Genomic DNA, 12632 nt, shown 5'->3' with positions numbered 1-12632 from the left:
GAAGAAGAAGAAGAAGAAGAAGAAGAAGAAGAAGAAGAAGAAGAGGAGAAGAAAAGTTGATGTAGTTCAGTGTGAAGGTCCTGGGTTCAAGCCCTAGCACTGAAAAAAAAAAATTAAACAGAATTATCCTATGACCAGTAATTCCACTCCTGATATATACCCAAAAGAATTAAAAACAAATGCAGACAGACAGTTTAGGTCCTTCATTGCGGGCATCGTACCCAAGGGCCGCAGGCCCTCCTTGCGCATGTGCACCAGCGGTGAGTGGCGCCTGCGCGTGAGGCTGCGTGGCCGGAAGAACGGACACCAGGACGGGAGAGTCTGGCTGCACGGAGCTCACAGCCGGAGGTAATGCGGATGGAAGAAGAGTTACTACTTGTCTGGTATCTTTGTGGTAAGGGAAAAGCTACAGAAATGTGTAAATCATTGTCCTGTCTTAGTCCCCCTGCGTGGTGCGCTGAAAGTGATTTAATGGGAAATTTTATGTTATATACGTTTGTTTTTGTTGTTGTTTGTTTTTTGAAACAGGGTCTCACTGTGTAGTTGAGACTGACCTGGAACTCACTGTGTAGCCCAGGCTGGTCTCAAACTCACAGCGATCCTCCTGCCTCAGCTTCCTGAGTGCTGGGATTACAGGTGTGCGCCACCACGCCTGGTTTATATACGTATTTGTATCACAGTTTTTTTTTTTTAAAGGTTTTAGTTCTTTGCATTTTGGTTCCAGGGAACAAGCAAATGGTCTAGGTGGGTTAATTTAACTTTCGAAGTCTCAGTCTCAGTTTCTACATCTATAAAATGAGACTAGAGTTTGAGATTGTTTTGAAAACTAAATGGCATGAGCTAGGTGTGGTGATGCATGCGCCTGTAATCCCAGCCCTTGGGAGGCTGAGGTAGGAGGATTGCTGTGAGTTGAGACCAGTTTGGGCTACATCATGAGACCTTGTCTCAAAAACAAAGCCAAAAAAAAAAAAAAAAATTGAATGACAGAATCCACGTGGCCACTTAGCAGGATGTTGCTGTTTCTTCTCCTTCATTTCCCCTGGAAATGCATTTTGCCACCTGTCCCCCATGTTTTTGTCTCCGGCTTGGATCAGCTCACTGCCCGCATTGAGAATGCTTGAAAATCCAGATGGAAAAACTTGATTCAAAGCACCAGAACCTCTGATGCCAGGCCTGGAGGAGTTGTTCCCCAAGAGGAGCAGAGAGAAGAGAGGAGGTGGTCACCTTGTGCCCCACTGGTGTCTGCTGCTCCTTGACTGGGAGGCTGAGGCCAGGACCCCAGCACAAGGCCATTACCTCTAGGAGGTGAAGAGCCAGTGTGGGGGGAGCATGAGATGGCCGGGGCCGCAGGCGCTGCGAGCCCCACCCTATAGCTGTGCCTGGCCTGCTGTCTGTGTAGGAAACCTGCTGTGGGCACCTGGCCACTGGAAAAGTCATGGGGAACTGAGTCCCAGTGATCTCTCAGCTGCAAAGACACAGCAGAGGGTGCAGGACCTCGCTGGGGCCTGCACAGTGGACATCAACAACCCTCAGGTTACCTCGTGAAGGCAGTCTGCTCAAGTGCTGGGACCCCTAAGACAAGGTGACCCTCTTTGGAGAGAGGTGACAGCATCCAGAGCCTCTATCATTTTGCACAAATAAATGCCCAGCATTCAATTAAAATTTGGTAGGCATTAAGCCAGGCATGGTGGTGCACTCCTGTAATCCTAGCGCTAAGGAGGCGGAGGCAGGAGGTTCACCATGAGTTCAAGGCCAACCTGAACTGTATAGTGAGACTCTGTCCCAAGTTGGGGGGAAATGTAAAGGCATACTAAGAAAGACGAATAAGAAAAATTCCCAAACGACATAGATATTGGACCTAATGGACACCAACTTTAAGTGTTATTAAGCCAGGTGTGGTGGCACTTTCCTATAATCCCAGCATTTAGGAGCGATTCTAGAGTTGAAAGCACATGGCTGATATTTAGAATAGTTGGATTTAATGGGGGAGGGCTGACAGAAGGAGACTGGGAAGGTTTATAGAAGTGGAAGGCAGGACCGTAGGAAATAGCCACACAGATGCCCAGTGGTTTCCTAAAGAATGAATACAGATCAGGACTGGGGTATGTGGAGAAGTTGCAATAGACACAGCTAGTTTCTTGGAAGGACAAGGTGACAGGAAGAAGCAATGTAAGCAGGCAGGGACTTGGAAAATGTAAATGTCATCGGTCCACAGACTAAAGGTGCTTGTGAACCACCAGCTGGGTAAATTCAAAGATAATCTTAAAAGGAGGTAGAGGAAAAAGGAAAGTCTTGAAAATAATTTCAAAGGAGTAACAATAGCATAGATAGCAGACTTTTCAATGCAAATCATTGAAGGCAGAAGGTTTAAAAAATAAAATTTTAAAATTTCTGTGAGAAATAACTGTCAACTTAAAGTTCCACAGAATTCTGTAGTAAAAATAAACCTCAAAAGTGAAGGTAAAATGAAGATATTTCTAGAAAAAAATTAAAAATGATTCCTGGGAATTGTTTGGGCATGTTGTCACTAAGGTAACCACAAAGAATGGTACAAGCATGTAAACAGGAAATAATAGTAAAGAAATGGATAAACAACAAACTAATGAGGAGGGGGAATGAAGTAATAAAAAATACTTAATGCAAACAGAAGCGAAAATGAAGTCAGGTGTGGTGATACACACCTGTAATTCCAGCACCTTGGGAGGCTGAGGCAGGAGGATCATAAATTCAAATTTAGCCTGGGCAATTTAGCAACTTGGTGAGATTTTTCTCTCAGAATAAAAATTTTAAAAAGGTCTGGGGATGTAGCTTAGATGGCCCTCAGTTCTCACTATGGGAAGAAAAAAAAAGATAATATAAAACATGCATATGAATACAAAAAATTCACATAGTAGCATAGTAGAAATGTTAAAATAAATCAGGAACTACATGCAAGTGAACTAAATGTTCCAAAGACTATGCTGCTACAGGGGACATTTGCTACCAGGATGGAGAGGTTGAAAGTAATAGCGTTGTGGTTGATACCTAGATGTCCCCCAAAGACTCATCCGCTTTAGGGGGCGCTTTCAGATCATGAGGCGTGATGGAGGTGGAGCCTGGCCTCAAGAGGCGGGTCCGTGGGGCGTGGCTGGAAGATTTGTCTTCTCCCTGGCTCCTCCTTTCCTCTCTGCTTCCTGTCACCCTGGGAGGAGCAGCTGTCCTCCGCCAGGCCCTGCCCTGGGGCCAGCTGAGCATGGACTGTCCTGTGAGCCACAATACCCCCCCCACGAAGTTGTGGCTGCGGGTATTGTGCCCCAGCGATGAGGAGTGACTAAGATAAAGGGGGTGGAAAATGTCCCAGGTGTGTCATGGTCCCCACGTCCACTCTCGGGTCCCTGGAAGGAATCACAGGACTCGGAAGGGCTGTTCCGCTCTGAGCACAGCGTATTAAGGGAGAAGTCTGCAGATTAAGGTCAGCAAAGGAGAAGGCATGTGAAGGAGGCCCAGGGGGCTGCAGGCGCAAGCGTGTGGCGTGTGTGTCCCTCCCAGCAGTGACACGTGACAACACTCATGAAGGACTGCTTGCTGGGACCTCACCCGAGCCTGGGCATCCAGGACTTGGGTCAGTCACACAGCACGGCTGCAGCTCCTGGGTTTCCATCCCCCTGAGGCCAAATCCTCTGCAGCCAGTAGAGTGCACGGTCTTGGGAGCCATTGTCCCCCCATGTGCCCATCTGGGGCCGATTCTTACTTGGAATCTGCAGGCTGAGGAGCGGCCCAGCACGTGCGTGCTCACCCGAGAGCCATTGTAGCTGGGCTGGCGCTGATTACACGGTGCTTAAGGCCACCGAGGGATGAGGAGGGACATGTCATAGCCGTTAAAGGGTGGGCATGCCAGAGAGACACAATGTACATTTCTTTCTGAGCTTGATAACATAACTGTACATGGCATAAAGTAAAAATTGACAATGCTAAAAGGAGAAATAGAGACTTTGGCAACCACAGCCTGCTTCCCACCATAAATGAAAGAACAAGCAGACGACAGAGGCCTTGGTAAGATCTGAACAACATGATTAACAAGTGTGACACTATGTGGAGCACTGTACCCACGAGTGACAGGGTGCGTGTTATTTCCCAGTGCATACGGAGCACTGCGCTATCTGATCATATGGCTGAGCCGTGAGTTTCGACACATTCTAAAAAGATCAGAATTATTCAGATCATGTCCTAGGAATAGAAAGGAACTTTTTTACTCTTTTAAGAGTATCTGTAACAATTTTTTTTTTCTAATTGTAGCACATGCCTGTGCTCCCAGCACTCTGGGAGGCTGAGACAGGAGGATCACAAGTTCCAGCCCAGTCTGGGCAGTTTAGCAACTTAGCAAGACCCTGTCTTAAAGTAAAACAAAAAATTTAAAGGGGCTTGGGATGTAGCTCAATGTTAAGTGTGAAGACTGTGTTTTTTGATTTTTTGTTTTCTTTCTTTGTTTCTTTCTCCTTCTCTCTCTCTCTCTTTTTTTTTTTGGACAAGGATCAAACTTAGGACGTTGCGTTTGTGAGGCAGGAGTGGTGCCACTGAGATAAATCCCGGCCCTCTTCTTTCTTTTTTAAGAGGGAGGTGCTAGGGTTAGTTACTGGCCAAGTCACTAAATAGCCCAAACTGGGTTTAAATCTGCAATCCTCCTGCCTCTGCCTCCCAGAGTACTGGAATCATAGGTGTGCATACACCACCATGCCTGGCTGGGAAAAAACAAAGACCTTCTTGATGATGAAATATTAGTAACTTCTCCCCCACTGAGGTTCAGAATGAGATGAGAACACCCACCATCATCCCTACACCTTTAGGCCCTCCCCACCCACAGAGGACACATTTTCAAGGTCCCCATGCAGTTCTGAAACCACAGATAGTACCAGTCCCTATAGATGCTACTTCTTTTCTGGCTTTTTGGAGACAAAAGAGTCTCCCTATGGGTTCCAGGCTGGCCTTGAACTCATGGTGATCCTCCTGCCTTAGCCTCCCAATATAGATTCTTTCTTCCTTTATGCCCTGGAGCATTGCAGACTCCAGAGCCAGTTTGTCCCTTTTAGTCAGTGCTGAGTCCTCCTTTGTGACACTCATGCTGCAGGGCCATTGCTAATAAGAGTCACTGGACACAGCGGCAGCAGTGGATCCAGCACCAATGACTGGACATAGGGACAGGAAGGAATAGGAGGTGGCTGTGGGCCACCTCTCACATGCTTCCCTTCTTGCAGGGACCCACAGCCTGTGCAGTCTTCCCGCCCCTGCTGTCAGGAACACTAGGTGCCACCAGGTGAGGTGGCAGGGACTGGGATTCCAGGTGCAAGGCAGAAAGGGTTAGGCTTGGCCCCAGTGACTCCTCCTGGGGTGGTGGCAGGGCAGGGGAGTGAGAAGGTGAGGACTCAGAGGGTCCCTGGGCCTGCAGGCTGGGAACCAGGGCCTGCCCAGACCCTGTGGACCCCAGGGACCTTTGGGAGCCATCATGGAAGGAACCTGTGCTGCATGAACCTTGGAGCTGTGGCTACATTGGAGGCCTGGCCTGGTGACCTGAGGTCGGGGCCACATTCGAACCTAGCTGGCTGCTGTCATATAGCACTGTGACTGTAGGCTCTGGGGCCATTGTGTGAGGCTGCACTCAAGACTTGTGCCCACCCAGGCCAGAGATGGAGGGGCAAGCAGGACTAGGGCTGCAGCCCAGCCTGGCACAGACACTGGCCGGGGCTGTGATGTGCCTGGCACCAAAACATATTATGGTCTTTTTCTTGGGCTCCTGCGGGAGCCCTGCATCCTTGGCAGCCTGCCAGGCTGGGGTGTGGACGCAGCGGCAGGGCAGGGACCAGGGAAAGGATGGAGTGTGGGGTCCCAGGGCCAAGGGCAGGTCAAACACAGGCCGGAGCATGACAGAGCCCACTGTGCCCTCAGACTGGTGGTCCTGGGGCTCATCTATCCTCCCCAGCCACTGGCCCTGCCCGGTGCCAGGGCCTCCAGAGTCACAGAGTCATTGCTGGAGACCCTGGGCCCTCTGCAGAGTGGCCTTGATGGAAAGACTGCTGTCACCGAGGGTCCAGCCAGAGTTACTAGCAGGTGGTGGTCTTGTCATCCTGGATCTGGGCCTCCTGCAGGCAGTGCTTTAGCCTTTCCCCAAGTGCCCAGATGACATGCCCGGCACACAGGAAATGCTGCTCAGGCTGTCGTCCTGGCTGCTCCCATGCTTTCCCTGACCCTGTGCCCGGCCTGCCATTTCCCACTGTTGTGTGGCAGTGATGCCTGGTTTGTCCCTGAGCCCGGCCTTCCCTGTGCCACGTGGCCACCATCTCCTCTGTGCTCTGCCAGGCTGTCCCTGGCGGGGGGCAATTTGGGTGGCTTCCAGTTTTCTTGGTTATAAATAGCGCCACTGTGCATATCTTTATCACAATTTCCTTCTTCCCCGAAGCCCTGAGACATGGAGCCCCCAGGCACAGGTGCCCAGGCCTCCCCCAGCTCTATACTGCCTCCTGGGCTCATTTTCCTCAGGTCCCATGGACCTGACGCTGTACATTTCCCAAGTTCAAAGACAGAAAACAAGCTGTAACAAAAGCCAAAGGAAAAGTCCCCCAGTGTCCATGAGCTTTCCACACCCTGAAATCCAAAATCTCCTTGTGTACCTGGGGCTTGGGGAGGTGAGCGGCCCTGAGAGCCAGAGAGGCCCAGCCCTGTCACCTGGTGAACGGTGCTTAGTTTTTCTGATTCCCCCCTTTCTTAGTGCTTTCATTGACTTGTTTTAAAAAAAACATAGCAGAATATAAAGAACACATACATTCTTATGCAAAGCTTACCATGGTTTTTACATTTATCCTGTAGTTTTAAAAAACACTTTTGGAATCAATGTAAGTGATTTATGCTTATATCCAGAACAAACTTCATCTTGCCTCTATTTCCCACCTCTTGGTAGAAGGTGCATTATACAGTTCATCCCTACATATTGGCTGGGAATTAATTGGACCAGTCCACGCCACCCCCCCCTGGGCACCCAAATCCTCAGATGCTAAGGTCCTGTCTGTAAGAGGGTGTAGTAATTGAATAACACTTGCACGATCCTCCCATCTACTTAAAATCACCTGGAGATTGCTTCTAATACGATGTGAATGCTGTGTAAATACCTGCTATACTTAAGTATTGCGTGGGGAATAATGACAAGGGAAAATATCTGTATGTGTTAGGTAGAGACATACTTTTTTCCCTGAAATTTTTGATCCAAGGTTGATTGAATTTTTGGATTTAAAATATTCAGACACAGAACGTTGACTATATTCTTTCATGATCTCTTTTTTTGCCTCTTTTGTTGCTTATGTTTCTGGTTTATTTTTGTTATTGATCAGACTTTTCAAAGAGGTGTCTATCTTGCTGTTTAAAATATTGGGAGAGGGAAGCCAGGTGTGGTGGGTCACCCCTATAATCTCAGCAGTCAGGAGCTGAGGCAGGAGGATTGCCACAAGTTTGAAGCCACCCTGGGCTACATAGTGAGTTCAAGGCCAGCCTGAGACCCTGGCTCAAAAATCCAAAGGAAAAATATATTGGGAGGGGGAACCTAACCGGGTAGCTCAGTTATAAAGGACTTTCCTAGCATACATGAGATCCTGATACTGCAAAATAAATTTTAAAAAGTAATAAAGTTTTTCGAAGATTTAGCATTCGGTATCACTGATTAGCTGTTTGATTACTGTTTCAATCATTCATTTCTGTTGGTGCTGTCAGACTCCCCTTTCACCTTGCTTGGAGTTGTTTTGCTTATGTTTTCTAGCTCTATGAGCTGTAACCTTCTGTTTCTTTCCACCTCATCTGTCCTGGTGCATGTGCATGTGCCACACTGTCTACACTGAGCATGGCTTTGGCCAGGCCCTGCCTTGTTGTACAAAATGGCCTCACTTGTGTCTGTTTCTAAGCTTTCTTTTGTAGTTTGTTATTTAAATTTCCTGCTGACTGGGTTTACTTGGCTTTCCTTTAGTTATTTCACCTTTTTTGTGTGTGTGTGCCAGGGATCAAACTTGGGATCTTGCACTTGTAAGGCAGGAGGCGGAACCACTGAGCTAAATATCTGGCCCTAGTTATTTCGTCTTAATTTGTATACTGTCATCAATGATTTTTGCATTTGTAGAACGTTTTGGGATTTCCTTTGTCTCCTAATACTCCCTCCATTGCTAACTCTCTTCCATGTGGCCGGGAAAAAAAATGCAGAATAGCAGCATCAATATACATTTCGTGTAATTTTTAAATTGATGTATACTTTACCTACATAATCACACGAAGGCACATGTAAATTACATTTCCATAAAATGCAGCGATTTAGGTGTACAGTCTGCCAAGTTTTACACAAACTATATCCTTGTGTAGCTATAAAAAAAAGAAACATTTCTGCATCCCAGAGAATCCCCTAAGCTTCCTGGCAGTCCTAGGACCCCTTGGCCCTTTGCAGTGTTGGCCACAAGGGCCACTTCTGCACCGTAGGTACTGCCGGGATTTGGCAAGCCTGAGCTCACCACGTGTTTTCTGTGTCTGGCTTCTTTTGTTCAGCTTTGTGTCTGAGCGATTCATCCACATTGTAAGTGTATCAGAATCTTTTCATTTCTCTGCACCAATTTGTTTTCTGCAGTTCTGTTTACAGACGTTTCCGTTGCTCCTGAGTTTCAGTGCTATGAATAGAGCCACTATAAACGTACTTGCACAAACTTCTCTTTCCCTTTTTTGGGACATGCTTTTATTTCTTTTGGATAAATACCTAAGAAAGAAATTGATGGTTCATAGGGAAGGTATCTGTGTAGCTTTATGAAAAAATTGCCAAAGTTCTCCCCAGTGGCTGCCCGTGATCCTTTGCGTTTGCACCTGTAGCATCAGCCATAGGAAGCGCAGCGGCCGTCAGACATAAGCTCTGATCAGGGAGCCCAAGCCCTGGGGGGACTGGGACCTCCGGGTGTCCCCAGGAGGCCCCTTCACGTGCTCAGAGACACCTCGGCGGCTAAGTGCAGCCCTGTGATCAGATGCTGGCCAGTGGGATTATGAGGCAGGAACCCAATCCATACTGCCATCCCCCTCTGGGAACAGTGGTGGGATGGACTGGGTCTCCCAGTGGACGGAGCCCCAGGAAAGGGCTGAACCCAAACATTCAGGCAGGATGCAGAAGCAGCTGAGGTCTCATCACCACCACAGGAGGGCCCTGTCCATCTTGGGTCAGCCTGGCTGCTGCCCGGGGCCTCTGTGACACGCAGCCTTCGTGTGTGCAGTGGAGGTTGCGCAGGACATCATGGCAGAGGCTCCACTGCACATCTGATCCCTCAAGGATGTGGTTTCCATGACGACAGTCCCACAGTGTCCCCTGTGAGGGGAGCAGGAGCTCAAATTGGCCCCTGGCCCCTCCTGGCCACTGTACTGGCTCCCCTGGCCCAGCCACTCCTGGCAGTGGAGATGCCTGGGTTGGGAGCTGCGCTAGGACTGTGCTTGGTCCCCCGAGGAGGGTGGAGTTGACAGCAATCAGAGTAGGCACAGTGGTTCAGATAGGAGGGGTCCACCTTGCTAGGCAGCCATGGCCTAGACAGGGTGTGGAGAGGTGGCGCCGAGCTCCCTTTTGGCGGGGCTGCCCTCAGTTCTGCCACGCCCAGGGTTTGCCATCTCCACACATAGGGGTGCCCACCTCTGCCTGGTGCCTTAGGAAAGGGAGCTGGTCTGGGTTCCCACTGGCCCCGCTGACTGGCAAGTTCTCCACTTACTTGTTGGTCATCACAGAGGCTTAAGTCCCTTGGGGGACTTCGGTGCAGACAAACCATCCACAGGGCATGGCAGCACCTTTGCTGGTCTCCCGTCTCCACTCTCTTCCCGCCTGGCTTCAGGGTCTTTGCCCAGCAGCCTCTTCTGCCCACACCCACTCTGCTTGCCCTCTCGTGGTGAGCCACTCCCTGTCACTCAGACCTCAGCTTCCGCGTTGCCTTCTACGGGCACTCACTCAGAAAGCACAACTTTCCATTTCACGCTTTGGCCTCTAGCCAAGTGTGGCTCACAGGAGCTGTGAAAAGCCCGATGGTGGATAAGGGGGGGGCATCATGTAACCAGTTTCACTCCCAGCGCCTGCCTGTTTCCCTGTGGCTCTGGGGTGTGAGCCTGGCAGATGCAGCCACCTGTCCATCTCCTTGTGCCATGTGATGTGGTGCCCGGGCATGGCTGGTAGAGTTAGCACATGGTAGCTGCAGAGACAAGGCTGGGGTGATATGAGCAGAGGAGCATGGTCAAAGGCACCTGCTAAGAAAGCAGATTGCAGACGAGCTCTGTGATCCGTGGCCAGTCAGTTTCTTCTGGCCTCAGTTTCCTCATGTGTAAAGGGGAGAATTGCTCACCCCATCTCCCTGTTGGGAGGGTCGGAGGAGGTGGGCGGTGGGCTTTGGTGGGCATGTGGTGAGTGCACTGCAAACGGTGGCTTTTGTCTTTGAGTTAACACTGCCATCACTGTCACCATCACCATCCTCCCTACCACCATCACCACCACCGCCTCATGTGCCTGCCATGGTGTCCAGAATAGGCTGCCATGTCCAGGGCCAGACAATGGGGATCAAGGGACTCGGGGCTTCCTGGGCAGATGGCTTGGCTTGGGAGGGGTGGGGGCAGTGACATTTCCCGACATGACAGCAGCCCCTGGAGGTGGGGGGACAGGGAAGGCTGTGACTTTCTTTGGGAGAATGAGCCCCATGTGCAGTGCTTTTGGCTCTGCAGATGTGATGCTTGTTGCTATGGTGACTGTCCTAACAATAACCTCCCAGAACTGATATTCCCCACAACCACCCCAGCTGCCACCTGGGAGGGAGAGCCCTCCTTGCTTACGACAAGGACAAGGTGGGAGGCAGAGATGACAGGGGGATGGGGGTGGAAGAGGACCCTTCCTGAGGTGGGGGGGCTCTCTGACCAGAGACAAAGGTGGGTGTGAGGGCTCCTGGGGACTGGGACCAGAGTCATAGCTGGAGACCTGTCACTGAGGCTGAGGAGCCCTCTGGGGCTGGCAGTGGGGCCTGGGCAGAAACCTCAGGCCCCTGGCCTGGTCAGGCAGTTTGCCTGTCCTGCCTTGAGGGTTTTCAATCCAGAGGAGAGGCTGTGGGGTGCCAGGGGCTAAGAGGACTAGAGAAGGAAGGTTCATCCTAAGTGAGTCCAACCTTTTGTGGTCCTGGGCAGCCCTCCCTGCCATCTGAAAGGTGACCTCACAAAGCCACCAGCTGTGTGTGTAGCCACCAGTGGGGCTACAGGAGGCCATGTGAGCTTGTGGATGGGTGTGCACTGTTTCCGTATGTGTGTTTATGTGCACGTTTGCATGACAGTACACGTGTGTATGTGTGTTTGTGGGTATATATATGTGTGTGTGAAAATAAAAGGCACAGGAGGCTCTCTGGTCAGTGGGGTTTGAGTCCCAGCCACCTGTCGGCTGTGTGACCACAGGCAAGTCATGTGGCTTCTGTCTCGTCCCCTCTAGTAAAACAGGGGTAATAATAACAGGACTGAGAAGTACACCAGGGAGTCCGAAGGAAATGCATGCAGGCACTGTGGTGTCAGCTGTTGCTGGGTCCCAGCACTGTCCTCTCCTGGACTCCTGTTGGGAGGTGTGATGCACTCTTCTCCTGCTCCAGCAAGCCAGACACAACCAAGAGCTAACTGGCCATTTGTGACTGGCCTTTGGGGTGGCCCAGGGTTTCCCATGAGTCTGCTGGCGCTGAGGTGACACCAGGGCGCCAGTGGGACCTCCCCTCCTGCCTGGCCTGCTGAGCCTTTGTCTGGTCTGCTGGGGGCTTCTGCCTGGCCCCACCCTGGGCTCCACATTTGCTGAGGCCCCCAAGGGACGGGGACTTGCTGAATGGCAGCCTTGTGCCAAAGGTATCCCCTCAGGGGGGCCAGGGATTTAGCTCAGTGGTTCCGCCCTCTGCTTCATAAGCGCAAGGGCCTGAGTTCCATCCCTGGTACAAAAAACAAAACAACAACAAAGGCGTCCCCTCAGGGAAGGGTCCAAGAAGCCTCCTTTTCTCCCTGAAAGGTACCTGTGGTCCCCAGGGAGCCCTGGGCTGAGGGATAGGTCTGGAGTCTGCCCCTGGGTGGCAGCAGCGACCTCATCCAGAACTGGCTGGAGACCCCTCCTCTTCCTGGCCTCCAGGGAACTTTCAAGAGGGGCTTGGGAGGAGTGTGGAGTGGATCCTCCTCTTCCAGGACCAACGTGGCACAGGCAGCTGGACCAGGCCTGGGGGCCTGTGTGTCCCTACCTGGGCAGGCTGGTTATGAGCTCTCATGTCCACAATCCCTCCCAGGGCAGCCTCTGTTTCCCTGGCTCAAGGCCTGTGGGCCTGGACTGCAACTGTCCATTTTGGGGACCCCAGGGACCCCAGCCACCAATCCTAGGAGAAGAGAGGAAGCGACTAGGACCACACAGGGAGGGAGCCCAGCCTGGGAGGCTCCTGGGTCAGCCCGGTGCAGGGGAATGCAGCGCTGGAGACCGGGAAGGGTTATAAGGAGCGGAGGGCGGCACGGGAACAGCCCCCCCCACGGGCTCTGGTTCCTCTTGCGGTCCTGGCGATGGGGGGATTCCCTGTGCACGGTAGCCTGTGCGTGCGGGCAGGGGCTGCAGGGCGCTGGGCGCG

At 51.2% G+C, this 12632-nt stretch overlaps 1 protein-coding gene across 1 annotated transcript in view; it reads left to right on the top strand.

The window, feature by feature from the left end:
• The first annotated feature begins 247 nt into the window (after positions 1 to 247).
• Camk2b (calcium/calmodulin dependent protein kinase II beta) overlaps positions 248 to 12632 on the top strand; it is a 91899-nt gene continuing 79514 nt past the window's right edge. The window contains exon 1 of the mRNA XM_033765281.1: positions 248 to 348. Coding sequence (XP_033621172.1) covers positions 248 to 348 — 101 coding nt within the window. The remainder of the gene's footprint in view (positions 349 to 12632) is intronic.

This window comes from Fukomys damarensis, unplaced genomic scaffold (genome assembly GCF_012274545.1).
Source record: "Fukomys damarensis isolate Sample0158 unplaced genomic scaffold, DMR_v1.0_HiC HiC_scaffold_17, whole genome shotgun sequence".
Taxonomy (NCBI): domain Eukaryota; kingdom Metazoa; phylum Chordata; class Mammalia; order Rodentia; family Bathyergidae; genus Fukomys; species Fukomys damarensis.
This window is presented reverse-complemented; position numbering and strand designations above follow the sequence as displayed.